This window comes from Macaca nemestrina, chromosome 15 (assembly GCF_043159975.1).
Source record: "Macaca nemestrina isolate mMacNem1 chromosome 15, mMacNem.hap1, whole genome shotgun sequence".
Taxonomy (NCBI): Eukaryota; Metazoa; Chordata; class Mammalia; order Primates; family Cercopithecidae; genus Macaca; species Macaca nemestrina.
In genome coordinates this window covers 31,676,231-31,693,789 of record NC_092139.1, presented here as the reverse complement: position 1 = coordinate 31,693,789, position 17,559 = coordinate 31,676,231, and the positions used below count along the sequence as shown (strand labels likewise).

The 17,559-nt window shown below is 46.3% G+C and overlaps 1 protein-coding gene and 1 long non-coding RNA gene across 3 annotated transcripts; one reads left to right on the top strand and one right to left on the bottom strand.

Moving 5' to 3' along the window:
- The first annotated feature begins 15 nt into the window (after positions 1-15).
- LOC105496204 (BPI fold containing family A member 3) lies at positions 16-10,369 on the top strand. Of its 2 annotated transcripts, none has more exons than XM_011766390.3 (7): positions 16-329; positions 6,432-6,582; positions 6,977-7,084; positions 7,720-7,869; positions 9,023-9,107; positions 9,544-9,607; positions 10,151-10,369. In XM_011766390.3, the coding sequence occupies exons 1-7, from the start codon at positions 206-208 to the stop codon at positions 10,228-10,230; spliced, it is 762 nt and encodes a 253-aa protein (XP_011764692.1). In that variant the 5' UTR covers positions 16-205; the 3' UTR covers positions 10,231-10,369. The 2 variants fall into 2 exon arrangements, with proteins under 2 accessions (XP_011764692.1, XP_070935607.1); XM_071079506.1 differs by having other exon boundaries at positions 32-425.
- On the bottom strand, positions 7,114-17,411 carry LOC139358476 (uncharacterized). The gene is made up of 3 exons (XR_011613422.1): positions 16,968-17,411; positions 11,961-12,336; positions 7,114-7,252 (listed from the first exon to the last, which is right to left on the bottom strand). It is a non-coding gene; the product is annotated as an uncharacterized lncRNA (long non-coding RNA).
- Between the last annotated feature and the right edge of the window lie 148 nt (positions 17,412-17,559).

Below are 17,559 nucleotides of genomic sequence, written 5' to 3'. Positions count from 1 at the left end.
CACCTGTTGCTCTCCCAATGTGAGCAAGCCCTGGTGGCAGCTGCCAGGGTCCAGTGTACCCCCTCCCCATAGCATGCTGGGGGCTAATTCTGATGTCATCTTTCTGCAGAAAACCATGAGCCCATCCCTCCAGACTGCCACCCTCAAAGCCATCTGCCCAGGCCCCATCTGACACTCTTGACATCCGCAGGTCCCAGACCCTACAATGTGTCCACTCTGGAGGCTCCTCATCCTCCTCGGGTTGCTGGCCTTGCCCTTGGCACTGCGCAAGCAGCCTTGGTCTGGCCTGGCCCAAGCCCACAGAGACAACAAATCCACCCTGGCAAGAAGTAAGCTAAGCCCCGGGCTCTGCCTGCTGCCCACAGGGTCGGGGAGGTGGGAAGGTGCCATCTGGGCTCCACCGCTAACCTGCTGGGTGACTTCAGGTTAGTCACTTACCCTCGTTTTTTCTTAGACCTCAAGTACAGAAAATTGAGGTTGTGTTGATTATATGCCAACTTCTAGCACATCCTCATTGGCACAAACTACTTCAAGGTCCCCCTTTTGTTTTATTTTCTTATTTCCCCCTTTATCCCTTATTCTCACTCCCGTATCCCTACTGCCTTGGCAGGCCTTGCAGTGTGTTTAATGGATATATTTAAATATGCCTGTGTCCTTGTATGTTCGGTACTTTAATTTACATAAATTGTATTGCCATATATATCCCATTCTGGTTTTTTTACTGGTTTCACTCAGCACTACGCTGTTGACATCTATGTTGCTTCAGCTGGTGCAGAAAGAGCCATAAGATTCATCCACCCCAGTTTATTTGGCTGTTCCCCTCTGGATGAACATGCAGGTTGTCTCTAACTCTCCACGATTATAAAGTACACTGAGATGAACCTCCTTGCACGTGTCCCTGTTACGGCCTGTGGGAGAATTTCTCTGGGATATACCCAGAAGGAGAGTGGCTGGGTCCTGAGGTAGAGGTAAACTCAATTTAACCAAAACTGCAGGAATCCTCTCTAGAATGGCCACGTGGTCTACACGTGCTCCGGTAAGAAATGACTATACCTGTCTCCCCATGTTCCCCAGCACTGCCGAGCACTGAGCTGTATCAGTCAGCTAGGGCTGTCCTCACAAGATACCACAGACTGGGAATTAAACAACACATATTCCTTTTCTCACAGTTCTGGAGGCTGGAAATCCAAGATCAAGATGCAAATAGGGTTGGTTTCTGGTGATGCCTGTCTTGCTGGTTTGCAGACAGACACGTTCTCCATGTCTCCATATAGCCTTTTCTCTGTGCATGCAGAGAAAGAGATCGCTTCTGTTTCTTCTTATAAGGACACCAATCCCGTCAGTTTAGGGCCACATCCTAATGACCTCGTTTAACCTCAGTTAGCCCTTTAGAGGCCCTATCTCCAAAGACAGTCGCACTGGGGGAGGAGAGGACACAATTTGAACTGACATTATTTTTAGACTTTTTTTTTTTGCCAGTTTGATATGTAGTTGAGTGATAACTACTTGTTTTAGCTTGACTTTATCTGGTGAGTGGGAAGTTTGAGCATCTTCTACTTTTGTTAACCATTTTGACTTTTTTTCTTGGAGACAGAGATTCTCGCTCTGTCGCCCAGGCTGGAGTGCAGTGGCATGACCTTGGCTCACTGCAATGTCTGCCTCCCAGGTTCAAGCGATTCTCCTGCCTCAGCCTCCTGAGTAGCTGAGATTACAGGTGCATGCCACCATGCCCGGCTAATTTTTGTATATTTAGTGGGGAGGGGGTTTCATCTTGTTGGCCAGGTGGTCTTGAACCCCTCACCTCAAGTTATCTACCCACCTCGGCCTTCCAAAGTGCTGGCATTACAGGCGTAAGCCACCGTGCCCAGCCCCATTTTGACTTCTTTGAATTCCCTGTTCTTACCTTTTGTCCGTTTTTAAATTTGCTTTTCTGGGTTTTTTTAATCCTCTTTGATTTGAAGAGACATTACTTAATTCTTGATATTAGCCCTTTGTCAGATTTATGCATTGTGAATATTTCTCCCAAACTGTCATCTGTTAACTTTGCAGGTCCTTCCCTGAACAGAAATATTTTCAAATTCATCAATATTTTGTTTTATAGTTTGTGTTTGGAGAGTCTTAAGACCTGGCTCCTACCTCAGACATATTCTACTTTGTTTTTTTCTCATAGCTTTATAGTTTTACCTTTCACATTTAAGATTTTAACCCATCTCTGGAGGCTATCTTTATGTATGCCTGTGTATGTAAGGCAGAGATGCAGCTTCTCTTCTCTCCATGTGACTCAGTTTCCCTAACTCATCTACTAAATGATCAAATTCCCAAAAATGAGAATTCACTGCTAAGCTCCCTGTGCTGTATCTGTACATTTGTTTTACGCCAATAACATAGTATTGTAAATACAACATCTTTGTAAAATGCTGTTTTATCTGACAGACCTATATTCTTCCAAATGAGTTTTAGAGTGTGTTGAGTTCCTTTAAAAAATTCATCTGGTGGGGCATGGTGGCTCCCTAGCACTTTAAGAGGCTGAGGTGGGAGATCACTTGAGCCTAGGAATTCAAGACCAGCCTGGGCAACATATCAAGATCCTGCCTCTACAAAAATAAAATTAGAAAATTAACCAGGCATGGTGGCACATGCCTGTAGTCCCAGCTACTTGGGAGGTTGAGGTGGGAGGATCACTTGTGCCCAGGAGTTTGAGACTGCAATGAGTTATAATTGTGCCACTGAACTCCAGCCTGAGCAACAAAGACCCTGTCTCTTAAAAAAAAAAAAATCAGGCCAGGCACAGTCACTCACACCTGTAATCCCAGCACTTTGGGAGGCCAAGGAGGGCGAATCACGAGGTCAGGAGATCGAGACCATCCTGGCTAACACAGTGAAATCCCATCTCTACTAAAAGTACAAAAACTTAGCCAGGCATGGTGGCGAGGGCCTGTAGTCCCAGCTACTCAGGAGGCTGAGGCAGGAGAATGGCTTGAACCCAAGAGGTGGAGCTTGCAGTGAATGGAGATCACGTTACTGCACTCCAGCCTGGGCGAGAGAGCAAGACTCTGTCTCAAAAAAAAAAAAAAAATCATCTGGAAATTTGATTGGAGTTAAAATGAATTTGTTAATTTAAAGGGAGTTGATATTTTTTACTTCCCAATCATAAACTTAGTGTATCTTTTCATTTATTCAGATTTTACTATATATCCCATAATATAATTTTAAAGTCCTATCAATGTCTCAAGCATGATTTGTTAACGTGATTCCTAGAGAATTTATAGTTTTCATTGCCATGTAAATGCTACCTAATCTTTTATTATATTTTCTAGTTGGAATTGCAGGTACAGATGGAAGGAAAGCTGTTGACTTCTTCTGCTATTCAAAAGCCTTGCTGACCTCTTATAGTTTTATTGTTTTATTTATTCTGTGAGTTTTTCTATCTAGAGTATTATATTGTCTGTAAGTAGTAATAGCTTTATCTTTCCTCTTCTAAGCCTTACACTCCCTGTGCCTTTTTCTTATCTTGCATTGTAGCCAGAGCCTTCTACAGAAATGGAAATGAATCCAGAATTCCCCTCCAAGCATATTTTCTGTAGGTTTTTGGAATATAGTGTTTATCACATTAAGCTTGTTCCTTATGCCCCTAGTTTTATGAATTTTTCTTACTCATAAGTCAGTATTGACCTTTAACAAAAGTTTCTCTGCATCTAAAAGTTAATCACTTTTTTCCTCCAACCTACTAAATGATAAATTGTATTAATAGATTTTTCTGCGGTTGAACCTTGCCAACATTTCTAAAATGAACGTTTTTATGATGTACTAGTAGTTTTTTTGTGTGTGTTTTTGTTGTTGTTGTTGTTTTGTTGTTGTTGTTGTTGTTTTTGCAATGGAGTCTTGCTCTGTCACCCAGGCTGGAGTATGGTGGCGGGATCTCAGCTCACTGCAACCTCCACCTCCCAGCCCAGGTTGAAATGATTCTCCTGCCTCAGCCTCCCGAGTAGCTGGGATTGCAGGTGCCCCCACCACCACACCCTATGGATTTATTTATTTTTAGTAGAGACAGGGTTTCACCATGTTGGCCAGGCTGGTTTCAAACTCCAGACCTCAGGTGATCCGCCTGCCTCGGCCTCCCAAAACATTGGGATTACAGGCGTGAGCCACTGCGCCTGGCCAATATTTCATTAACTAATAATTTGTTTAGGATCTTAGCAAACTTTTCATACATAAAACTAATATGTAACTTTCTTTTCTTGGTATTGTCCTTGAGGCTAGGAAAGTTATACTAACCTCAGAGAATGAATTTAACATCTTTCTGTTTTTCCATTTTCTTTCACAGTTTTCTCTTTATAAAAGTTTGATAAAACTCTCTGCAAAATCTTCTAGGTCAGAAGCTCTTGGAGAATGAGATCTTCAATCACTATTTTTATTTGTTAAGAAATTTCTTAATTTCTTTGGTTATGAATGTTTTCTATTTTTCCTCATCAGAACTTGGAATGTTGTGGTTTATCATAAATGTATCCTTTTCATTTAGGTTATTGAATATATTGGTGTATAATTCTGAACCCAGGTAACCTCATTTATACAATGAGTGCGGTTAGAATGTTAGTTCATGAAGCTGCTTTTCAAACTTAAATGATGAAAAGTATGTGAAAAGTGCTTTGACTGTGCATATGTTTATTGCTATGACCAGTAGCAGCTTCTCTGCAGTAACCCAGAGTTCTCGGCGAAGGGCCTGATCTCAGGTAGGGTCAAGAAGTGAAATTATATTATCAGTTAGAGTACTTAGCAGCAGGCAACAGAAAACCCAACTCAACCTGGCTTACACAATTAAAAAAGTTGTCATTTTACATAACTGAAAGTCAGAGATAGGACAAGCTCCAGGTTTGGTTCAGTCATGAGTTCAAAGCTTACCTCCAGACTAGATTTTGTCTATTTTTCAGCTCTGCTATCATCATGGTTTTATCCTCATGCTGGTTCCCAGTGTGGTAAGAAAATGGCAACCCATGGCCATTGGCACTATAGGCTGTCTTGCTTCTTTCTGATAGGAGAAAGAGAAAAGAATTTTCCCCTCAAACGTGAAACATGAGCTCTCCTGTTTGGTCTGATAGAGCCAACTGGGTCATGTGCCAACTTTGAACCCAAAACAGTCAGTGAGGGTGAGGCACACCTGATGGTTCAGATAATCAACAGCCTCATCTAGACTAGGAATTTAAAGGAGTACTTGAATCAAATCAGGGTTCAGATGAGGAAGATAGAATGAATAAATGGATAAGTGGATGGATGAATGGACAGATGGATGGATGGATGGATGGATGGATGGATGGATGGATGGATGGATGGATGGATGAACATTAGACTGGCAACCACTGGTATCTGCTGCTCACAAATTCCTAAGCACCACTATAATCACGAACCAAGAACTACTAAGAGCTCTGGCCATACCTATAGGTTCACTCTATCCTTGAAACTATTTGTTTAATATTTATCTCCCCTAGTAGACACAAAACTGGTTTGAATCCTCAGTGCCCAGTTTGGGGCCTGACACCCAGTAGATGCTCAATAAATATTTGTTGGATGAATGAATGAATGGTCTTAATATTCCTCACAAGGACCCTGTGAGGTACTGCCCCTGTTATACAGATGAAGAAGCCAACACCCAGGGAGATGATAGAGCCAGGATTTGAATCAAGATCTGCTACTCCAGACACATTCTTGTTTGTAAGCAACAGAAACAAACATTGCTGAAACAAACAGCTCCAAGATGCTGTCTTGGAGGAGGGGGATGGGGTGTGACAAAGGTTTCTGCTACTCTGCAGTAACCCAGAGTTCTCAGAGTGGGACCTGATCTCAGGGCAGGTAAAACTAGTGAAATAATGTGCCCTGTGGTACACTCATGTTCATCAGAGCTGGATCTTCATCCCAGGCAGGAGGGTCTAGAGACAAAATAGGCAGGACTTAAGCATCTCCAATAGCTTTAAAAATTCCTTCCTTTGGGAGATTTATTCTTTTCTGGTGGAAGCTTCACTGGGTCCTGCAATTTATTCTAGATATGGTGTGGAGCAATTTACATCTATTCTCTCCACACTTACCCATCTAAATTTTCTCTTCAACCAACATTGACTCTGATCTACATCCTGTATGTTAGCTCCGTGCTCCAGACTGAAATACAGTGTTGGGTGAACTTTCAACCAGGATACCCCTCTTTGAGCAGCTGTTTCTGCCAGACCCTCTGCAGGTTTTTTTCTTTATTTCTCACATCAGTCTTGCAAAGCATAATTTCATTTCATAGATGAAGAAGGTAGATCTCCATGGGGAGGCGGTGACATGCACCACTCACTAAGCAATCAGAGCTTGCACCAGCCTGCAACCCAGGTCTCTGAATCCCAAGCCCCCCACCTTTTCCATGACACTGTGCAAAGTCAGTGGTCCTTGTGCATTTCCAGTTATTGCTCAGGGCCTCATAAAGCACAACGCAGAAAGCCGAATCCAGAACATCCACTTTGGGGACAGACTGAATGCCTTGGCACAAGTGGCCCCAGGGATGGTGGGCTGGCTAATCAGCGGCAGGAAACACCAGCAGCAGCAAGAGAGCAGGTGAGACCCTGAGTTCCATCCCTGGCCCTGGAACTCTTTATAGAGCTCTAGATCGAAGGGTGGAGCTGATGGGGGGCTGGGGAGGTTTAAGGCCTGTAAAGAGGGAAGGTAGGAAGATTGAAAGAAGAGAAGGTGGAAGGCCCACACGAGGAAGAGTGGGGGCCCAGCTGCACAAATCAAAACTGTGTGGCACTGTTAGGGCCACTCTGGGGCAGCTTGCAGTCCAGGGCTCCCGCACCTGACTCTTGCCCTCAGAGCATCTGTAAAAGAATCACACTCCAAATCCCATTGCCAGGCCCTCTTTATAGACGGGACAGTCTTGTTTCTCAGCAGGAAGCCTTACCTGTTCTGAGGTCCCTCACCCTTGCGGGGCCTCTGCTCTTTCCTTGTGCAGCATCAACATCACCAACATGCAGCTGGACTATGGTGGGATCCAGATGTCATTCCATAAGGAGTGGTTCTCGGCAAACATCTCGCTTGAATTTGATCTTGAATTGAGACCGTGAGTCATACAGAAGCAGCATCTGAGAGGTGCTAGCCCTCCTTGCAGGGAACCTGGGAAATCCAGATCTTTCTGATCCCAACCTAAATTCAAATCCTGGCTTCCAAAGCCACTTGCTGTGTGACCTTGGGCAAGTCACTTCGCCTCTCTGAGCCTTGGTTTCTTCACCTGAAATGTGGATTACAATCATTAGTCAGTGGAAGGAAGTCATTTGCTCATTCAAACCTATGAGAGTTCACAACAACTGGGCTTGATAAAAAGAGAAAGGGAGAACTGCTGTAATCATCTCATCGCCCCTGCTCACCATCCTCCTGTTCAAACTATCCTTTGACATCCACTGCCCCCAAGAAAGGGAGGATGCAGCTAAATGGGAAAGATTTTTGAAACAGAGATTAGCTCTCAACGTTTGAATTTCCAAAGGCCTATTTAAGGGATTTTCAAAGTTACTCTGGCTACAGCTGTTTTCTCTTTAATCACTGACTTCGGGATTTAACTGGGCCTAGTTTGTTGAAAGGACTCAGAGTGCCAGGGGAAGCCCTGACAGTGGACAGTGCCCATCTTTGCCAACACGGAGATTTCTACTCTTTCTCTACCTCCTCCCCTTGCCCTTCCTCCTCCTCCTTTCTCATCTGCAGGCCCTTCGATAACAACATCATAAAGATGTGTGCACACATGAGCATCGTTGTGGAGTTCTGGCTGGAGAAAGACGAGTTTGGCCGGAGGGATCTGGTGATAGGCAAATGCGATGCAGAGCCCAGCAGTGTCCACGTGGCCGTCCTCACCGAGTAAGACCCCAGCTGCCCCTCCCCAGAGCTGGGCCTCCTTCCTGACAAGCCCCAGCTGCAGCGTCACTTCCTGACCATCTCCTAAATTAGTCCAAAGCAGATCTTATCCTTCCCCCAGGATCTGCTCTTCCTCCCGTGTTCCCAACCGTGATGACCCTACCACCCTCCCAGAAGCCAGATTCTTCTCCCTCCCTACTCCTCAGGCCCATCATCACCAGTTCCCATTAATGACTTCCTAGTAGCCCTCAGGTTCTCTCTTTCATCTCCATCTCCTACTCCACTACCTGGAGCACTACAAGAGCCTCCTCCTGGCTTTCCCGGATGTCCCCTCCTACTCTCCATTCCCCATCCTGCAGCAGAAATAACTTACTAACACAGAAATTTGGCCATGCCCAAGCCCCTTCTCCAAAGCCTCCAGTGGTTCCCAGTGCCCTCTGGATAAAGAGCAACTCCCAAATTTCACTCAAGGCGCTGCTTGTCCTCTCCCCTGCCAACTTTTCAGCCCTTTGTCCTCCACCACACACCACGCATTTTTACACCACTGTGCCTTTGCACATGCTGATCCTGTTGCCTGGAATGCCCTTCCCATCTTCCCTGAAGCTCCTCCTTATCCCTCATTCATTCGTATGTTTCCCAAAAATCTACTGTATGCCAGCACCACACCTGATGCTAGGGATACAGTGGTGAACAAGACACAAAATACAGCTTTAATAAAGCTCCATAGATTGGCTGACCAAGTCTTTCAATTTCAACTGACTGTAAGTCCCTTGAAGGCAAGATTTGTGCCTGATTTATCTCTGTAATTCTGGAATGCTGAAAGCAATGAAGACCTCAGTGGATGTCTGATCATTTGTTCATCAGATATTCATTGAGTACCTAGATTGTACCAGACATTCATGGGAGGACAGTGTAAGGGAAAGACTCTGGAATCTGGTGCTCTATTGCCATGTTTCTTATATAACCAGCACTTATTAGCTGTGTGACCTTGGGCAAGGTCCAAGCTACCCCTTTGACGATCACTGACAATGATACTTCTGGCATGGGGCTGAGTGAGTATTAAAAGACTGTGGAAGGCGTACTCAACACATACCTCCTGGCTTTAATGTTGCCTAGATTGCTCTGTTCTGTTCTGTACCTCTACCTTTCTTTCTAGGGCTATCCCACCAAAGATGAAACAGTTCCTCCACAACCTCAAAGATAACCTGCAAGAAGTTCTCCCACAACTGGTAGAAAGTCAAGTAAGTTTAGAAAAAACTTTGCATCTTGAGCAATCTTGAGTCCGAGGGTCAAGGCATATCCACTGGCAATTTAGCAAAGGATTTCAAACATTGGGTTTTGGAGCTTGAAATATCTCAATTTGAAACTTCAGGTTGGCCATGAGTTTTGTCAGGCTATCCTTGAGCAAGAGACTTTGCCTCCCTGAGCCTCAGTGTTCCCACCTGTAGTATGGGAACCACCACAGTCCCTGTCTTATATGATGAGGATTTGTGGAGACAAAGCATGGAAGTGTTGTGCATGACACTGAGCAGGTAGTTGGCGCTCACTACCAGGGAGCCACTCTGGCCATGATTCCTACTAGAAAAATCCCATGGACTTAAAGTTTCCTGCCACAGGCACTTCAGTTTTCCTTTTCCAGCCCCTGACCTGATCCTTCTCTCTGTGCTGATGGTCCAGGTATGTCCTCTGATCGGTGAAATCCTCGGGCAGCTGGATGTGAAACTGTTGAAAAGCCTCATAGGTGAGTGTCTGGTCCATCCAGTGAGGACTCCTTAGGACTGGCAAGGGGCTGAAAGAGGTACCCCTGTCCCTGGAGCCCCCAGGAAGCCTGCTAAGGGGCATCTGCATGTGCTGTGAGAACACTTTAGAGGTGACCATATTATGATGACCACACTGTCCCCCAAGAGAGCTGGGACAGCAGAACATACCCCTACCAAGCAGGCTGTGCCCTGCCAAGTCGCTGAAGTCATCAGGTTACCAGGGATTCTAGCTTCTCCCAAGATCTCCACTCAATCCAGTAGGGAGCACTGGTCCCACCCCAAACCTGAGACCATCTCTACTCCAGTTACAGATAAACAGTTACAGTCCCTGCTCATATAGAGCTCATAGACTAGTAAAGTGAAGACACCAAGAAGCAAATAATTCAGCATCATTTGGGGAGGGTTTTCATGTGAACACTCCCGACACCCGCCTTTGGTCACCATGGATAGATGATGGTTTCCCTTCAGTGTGGGAGTTGGGAGGTGGGCACGCTGGTGACAGATGCTACCTTTTCTCTTTACAGAACAGGAGGCTGCTTATGAACCAACCCACCATGAATCCAGCCAACCCTCTGCATGCCAGGCTGGGGCACCCCCCAGCTGACTACTGCTGATCAGAAGGAAAGTCCACATCTTGGGACCTTAAGTCTCCCTTAGAGTGGGGCTTCTGCTACCCTAAAAACTTTGCCCCAGACCCTGTGGACATCCCATCCTCTCCCACAATAAACTCTAGCTCTGAAGGATGCACAGGTCCCTCCCACCTGGGCCCTGGGGTTTAGGTCTAGAAGTCAGACCTGATGAAGTATCCTCCTGAGAACAAATATCCCTACGGTTGCTCATCAGCCCAGAAATGCTGACAAAAAAAAAATGCAGGGAGGGGCTTGTTGAGAGTTCTCATTCTCTCATTCTTTCATTCCATATTTACTGGGCACCTAATATGTGTCAAGAATACTGCTGGGCTCCAAGGGGGTATAGAGAAAGGGTGAGAGAGTGGAAAAGTGAAACCATGGGTGCCAAACACACCTGAGCTCACCTTCAATTCGGCCCAACTGGCAGTTCCATGAGGGTGTAGGTGCCATGCAGCATGGTGACCCATGCCCCAGCATACAGCTGGCACAGAGTGCGTGCTCAGTAAATATTTGTGGCTCAATGAGTGGTTGGATTCTAGTCTTAGGCTCCACTAGCTGCATTTGGGACAAAGCTTGTTACCTTTCTGTCTTCATCATTTGCAAAATGGGAATAGAAATCTTGCAAGATGTGGAACAACAGAAGCCATTCCAACGCTGCTGGTGCGAGATCAGTTCTACCACCACTTTATAAGGCATCTCTTAAAGTTAAACATAGGCTTGCTTTACAACTCAGCAATTCCACTACTTAGTGTATTCTCAGCAAAAATACATGCACGTGTGGAGCAAAAGGCAAGGAAGCTGGTAGCAGCAACGTTCATCATAACCCCAAACTCAGCATCCCCCCATGCCCATCAAAAAAATGAATAAATAGAATGGGCAAATATCTTGTGGGATGGGCACCCACTGGAATCTCTATAGTGATGGAAATGACCAAAAATTGCCCACAGCCACATGGACGAATCTCATAAACAGAATGTTACATGAAAGAAGCCATAGGCAAAAGGGCACGTGTTGCGTCTCCCATTTATGTGAGTCCCAAAACAGCAAAACTAATCCGTGCCACCAGAGATAAGATAGTGGTTACCTTGGGGCAAGGGTTAGATGCTAAGAGGGCATTGAAGGGGGCTTCAGGAGAGCTTATAACATTCTGTTTCCTGATCTAGGTGCTGGGTATGGGAAGGGATGTTTGGTTTCTGAAAACTCATTGAGCTATTTACATATATGCATTTTTCTTACGTGTAATGCACTTTAACAATTTTGCAATAAAAATATTGGCCGGTTGTGATGGCTCACACCTGTAATCCCAACACTTTGGGAGGCTGAGGCTGGAGGATTGCTTGAGGCCAGGAGTTCGAGACCAGCCTAGGCAATGCAGCAAGACCCTATGTCTACAAAAAGCTTGAAAACTTAGCTGGAGGTAGCAGCACGCATCTGTAGTCACCACTACTTGGGAGGCTGAGGCAGGGGGATTGCTTGAGCCTAGGAGTTCAAGGTTACAGTGAGCTATGATTGCAAAACTGCACTCCAGCCTGGTGATAGAGCAAGACTTTGTCACTCTAAAAAGTCCATATATGTATTTATAACGCAGGATGCTTGTAAGGAGTAAAGCCATGAAAAACCATTTGCAGTATATTTCATACGTGATGGGTTCATGGACAATGCTTATTAAATGTCACTTAATCCAGCCAGGCACAGTGGCTCATACCTGTAATCCCAGCTCTTTGCGAGGCCAAGGTGGGTGGATCATTTGAGCTCAGGAGTTTGAGACCAGCCTGGCCAACATGGTGAAACTCCGTCTCTACTAAAAATACAAAAACTAGCCAGGCATGGCGATTTTGTTGCCTGTAATTCCAGTTACTCAGGAAGCTGAGGCAGGAGAATTGCTTGAACCCAGGAGGCAGAGGTTCAGTGAGCCAAGTTCATTCCACTGCACTCCAGTCTGGGCAACAGAGTGAGGCTCCATCTCACCAAAAAAAAAAAAAAAAAAGTCATTTAATCCATTGTTAATGATTTGACTGTTGATTATTCAATTATTAAATATGGATTCCCACTCTCCTCCAACCAAGAGTTGAAAAAGCAACCTGAGAAATCAAGGGAAAATAAAACACACATATTAATCACAGTAGCACACACATTAAGCACTTGTTATATCCAGAGCTTTTTGGTGCTCAGAGCTTACATCCAGCATCTTATCAATGCCTCCCAGCAACCCCACCAGATACAAAATTTCAGCTCACTTTATACATGAGAAGCCTGAGGCTTGGAGAATAAAGTCACTTGTCTAAGGTCACACTTAAGGAAATGGCCACATTGACTGCACTCAGGCAGCCAGCTCTAGAGCCCACGCTCTCAACCACCGTCAGTCCTCCCTCCCAGTCTTCCCTTCCTTCCAACACCCCCCACCCAACCACACACACACTCACGCACACACACACACAGTGGGGACTGATGAAATATGTGTTCAGTGGGACTGACAAGCTCAAATAAGGAAATGTCAACAGCTCAGAGATGAGAATAGGGCAGGAGAATCTCACATCTCTGTCTTTGAATTCAAGCTCCCTAATCCGAAATGCTTCACCGGGGATTTGCAACCCTAAACGCTAATGTTCCCCTTGCCAGCCGTGAGCTTGTGGGGTTCTTCCTGCTCATGATTCAAAGAGCAAACACAGGAGGCCCAGGCCTGGTCCCCAACAAGGCTACCTGGTTCACTGGTAAAGGCAGCTTTTGTCTGCCTTCCTCCTGACCGTTTCTGGGCTGGCGCAGGGCTCCCTGTAGGGACCTCCTTGGGTTTCTGGCATTCTGTTTTCATTTTAAGGTTCATGGAGCACAGACTCATTACATTTCCTCCTGGAAGGGCTTGTTGGACAATGGACCTCTATTAGGATACTGGGGTTCACACTGGGGGATGGTTTAAGGCTCCAATTCAGCCCCAAATGTTCAGAACCTCAGTCCTGGCTCTGCCCTTCTGTGCCTTATAACTTCCATGCCCTCCCACTACTGGGCACTGACTCTGTGCCAGGTATTGGACTGGGAGCTACATGTGTTTCCCCAAATTGGAGGGGGTGCAACAAATCAGTTCTAGAGATCTGTCATACAACATTGTGCCTACAGTTAACAAGGCTGTGTTGTACACTTAAAACTTTGTTAAGGCCAGGCACAGTGGCTCACGCCTGTAATCCCAACACTTTGGGAGGCTGAGGGGGGCGAATCACCTGAGGTCAGGAGTTTGAGACCAGTCTGATCAACATGGTGAAACCCCGTCTCTACTAAAACATTAATACAAAAATTAGCTGGGCGTGGTGGCACACACCTATAATCCCAGCTACTCGGGAGGCTGAGGCACAAGGAATCACTTGAACCTGGGAGGCAGAAGTTACAGTGAGCCGAGATTATGCCACGGCACTCCTGCCTAGGAGACAGAGCAAGACAAGAGAGAGAGAGAGAGAGAGAGAGAGAGAAGGAAGGAAGGAAGGAAGGAAGGAAGGAAGGAAGGAAGGAAGGAAGGAAGGAAGGAAGGAAGGAAGGAAGGAGAGAGAAAGAGAGAGAGAAAGGAAGAAGAGAGAAAGAAAGAAGGAAAGAGAGAAAGAAAGAAAAGAAAGAAAGAGAAAGACTGTTTAAAAAAAAACAAAACTCAGTGGCTCTCATGTTAAGTGCTCTTACTACAATAAAATTTCTTAAGGCTGTGCACGGTGGCTTACACCTGTAATCCCAGCACTTGAGAGGCCAAGACAGGCAGATCACTTGAGCCAGATCACTTGGCAAAACCATGTCTCTACAAAAAACATGAAAATTAGCCAGGCGTGGTGGTGCACACCTAAAGTCCCAGTTACCTAGAAGGCTGAAGCGAGAGGATCACCTGAGCTCGGGAGGTCGAGGCGGCAGTGAACTGTAATGGCACCACTACGGTTCAGCCTGGGCGACAGAGTGTAACTGTCTCAAAAGAAAAATGGGGGGTTTGGCAGGGGAAGCGCTCCATCAACGGGAGGGCTCCAGGGAAGATGGGCAGGTGCTTTCTGAACTGAAAACTGTGATGCAAACTTGCACTTAAAGTAAGGGCACTGAAGCCAAAGATGACAGTCCGACTTCACCTCTTCCCAGCTGAGATGACCCTGGGCAGGTCACTGTCCTCCCTGAGCCTCAGTTTCCCCACAGGCTTGTTATAGGTGGCATAAAGCACTAGTGTCTCAAGAAAGGTTGTTTATCATTAGTAGTAGTATTTTTATTTTTATTTTTTATTTTTTTTGCACTTTAAAAGCAAGCGCAAAGATTAATCTCAAAAGCAAGGGAAGCTTGCCTGAAGCAAACCCTACTTGATAATATATATTTTTTTCATCTAAGTTGGGGTTCCTGGCTCTCTGGGAATGCTCTGGAGCTTCCAAGTCCATCTGAAGACCCTCTCTAACTCAGTCCCCACCCTGAGCTTTCTCCTGGGGAGCAGATCCCACATCCCATTCTCACATTCTGGAGAAGAGACCTTGCATACTAGCATAGGTCACAGCCCTTTGAAAAATCAAACCAATTCTGCCCTTTAGAAATGGATCTTTTGTTTGTTTGTTTGTTTGTGACGGAGTCTTACTCTGTCACCCAGACTGGAATGCAGTGACACAATCTCGGCTCACTGCAACCTCCACCTCCCAGGCTCAAGCAGTTCTCCTGCCTCAGCCTTCCGAGTAGCTGGGTTTACAGGTGCGCACCACTAATGCCTAGCTAATTTTTGTATTTTTAGTAGAGATGGGGTTTCGCCATGTTGGCCAGGCTGGTCTTAAACTCCTGACCTCAAATGATGCACCCGCCTCGGCCTCCCAAAGTGCTGAGATTACGGGTGTGAGCCACCACACCTAGCCAGACATGGATCTCTTGATTGACAAAACACCCTCAGCAAAGGCTTCCAAACACAACTGCAATCTGAGAAGCAGGAAGGAAAGGCATCACCTACAGTTTCTGAGAAACACATGGGGAGGGTACTGATGTCACCAGTGTGGGGTAAACCTCTTAAAACGTTCATGGTGTGTCCTTCCATTTGTTTCCTGGTGCCTTGAGACCTTTCCCCTGTTCAGGGCATGGAGCATGCAGTCCCTGTGGCCACAAGGGAGGGCAGTTTCAACAGAAGCAGAAACAAGGCTCTTGACTTTCAGGAGCCTGAGTTTTTGATAAAGTGGTAGTGGTAGTGACAGAGAACAAACAGGTGGTTGCCAGCAGATGGGGGCGGGGGTGACTGTAAAGGGACCCATGAGAGTGCTTTTTGGGAGGATGGAACTGTTCTGTACTCTGATTATGATGGTGGCTGACTATACACGTAGTAAGACTCAAAGGACCATACCACTAAAAGAAGTCAATTTTACTGTAAGTTTTTTTGTTTTTATAGTCTTGGCTTTTGACTTGTTAAAATCAGGGCATAGGGGAGTCTGAGAACAGCACACACATAATGAAGTTGAAGCAAAACTTCCTGCCCACAAGACTAGAAAATGCCCTATGTTGGGTTGGTGAAGTGTGAGGGTCCAGGAGAACTGGAAGGAGCATAGTTCTGGTGGGTTCTGATGGTGACTCAGTCCCTTGCTGCTCCCAGGCAGACCTGGGTGTGGGAGGAAGGGAACAGAATCCCAGGCACATGTGTGGGATCCAGGGACAGAGGGTGTCTGTGTCCACGCTTGCTCCCAGAGCCTGAGCCAGAGGAGAGGATGAGACCCCGGGGAGAGAAGGGTAACGGGAAGGTCTAGGTGGATCCAGGCAGGTGGGCTTGGGCAGACCCTCACAGTCCTGTATCAGGCCCAAGGAACTGGCGAACAGCAGAACAATTCTGTGTCTTACGAAGCAGTTGAAAGTAAATGCTAAATCCGAAGGGACCTTTCACCAGGAGGGAAGTACAGTGTCTCCGCAGTCTAGGAGCAGACGGCACATGGCTGTCTCCGTATTGCCAGCCAAAAACAGGGACAGGCAGCCCCCTTGGCACAAATGAAGCCCCTAGCACAGACATGAAACCCCAGGGGGGAATGGGGACATTTCTGTTCCTGAGCAAAATGGTATTTGAAATGGTAAAGTATAGATAAATCAGAAAGATGTGTGGACGCCCGAGTTTATGAACTGTGATTCATACCAGCTCCCCAGACATCATCTCCCCATAGCCCTGTGAGGCAGATTTTATTCTCCCCAAATTTTACAGGCGAGGAAACTGAATGAAGTTCAGGGGACTGGACTGACTTGCCCAGGGTCGTAGGATTTGAACCAGAGCCGTTTGAGCCCAAATTCACCCACTTTCGGATGCAGTACAGACACAGCCTCCTGATCTCAAACCAGAGGGTGTAAGCTTTCATTAACTGGCTGCACAAACTCTATTAATTCCTTGCCTTATCTGCCTCAGTTTTCCCACAAGGATAGTAGCAACCTGACCCGACCCACAAGAGTCATACGATGGGACCACTGTGAGGATGACTGCCATGTACAAGATGTGGGCAGAGTCCAGCAAGTACCTTGAATGGATAATGAAGGTCAAAGCCATGGCCCCAAAGCCTTGGAGGCCCCACCCAGAATCTGGAGAGCAGTGGAGCAGACCGGTAAAGCCCAGTGTGAGGGAGCAGTGTGGCCCACTGATTACCAGGGACTCAGAAAGACATGGAGGGTGGCGGGGTCAACTGACTCCAACACTCACTCGCTGTGTGTCCCCTTTCTGACCCTCAGCCTCCTCATCCAATGTATAAGAGACAACAATACCAACCACTCCTGAAGAAGATGAAGTTCAAATATGGAGAGCACCTGGCATGCAGTCAGCGCTTAATAAATGCATATTTCTTCCTTCTCTCTCCACTTTTGCTTATAAGATGTTAGGTTTTGCTGCGCTCACTGGTCCAGGACCTTGGCCTTCCTGTGTCTTCATCTTTTCATCTGCTAAACAGACTCCAAGGGCCCAAGTGGTGGGGATAAATGCCTGATTACTCCACTTAGGGAAAGGTAGAAGAAAGGGTAGGATAGAGACCACCAGGCCTGGGAACCCAGAAAGTCTTTTCCAGGATATAAAAGAGAAGTGGCCCAGCACTTTGGGAGGCCGAGGTGGGTCACCTGAGGTCAGGAGTTCGAGGCCAGCCTGACCAACATGGTGAAACCCCGTCTCTACTAAAAATACAAAAACTTTGTGGGGTGTGGTGGCACTTGCCTGTAGTCCCAGCTACTCAGGAGGCTGAGGCAGGAGAATCGCTTGAACCTGGGAGGTGGAGCTTGTCGTGAGCCGAGATCGCACCACTGCACTCAAGCCTGGTTGACAGAGCAAGACTCTGTCTCAAAATAAAATAAAACAGAATAAGAATTAAGTG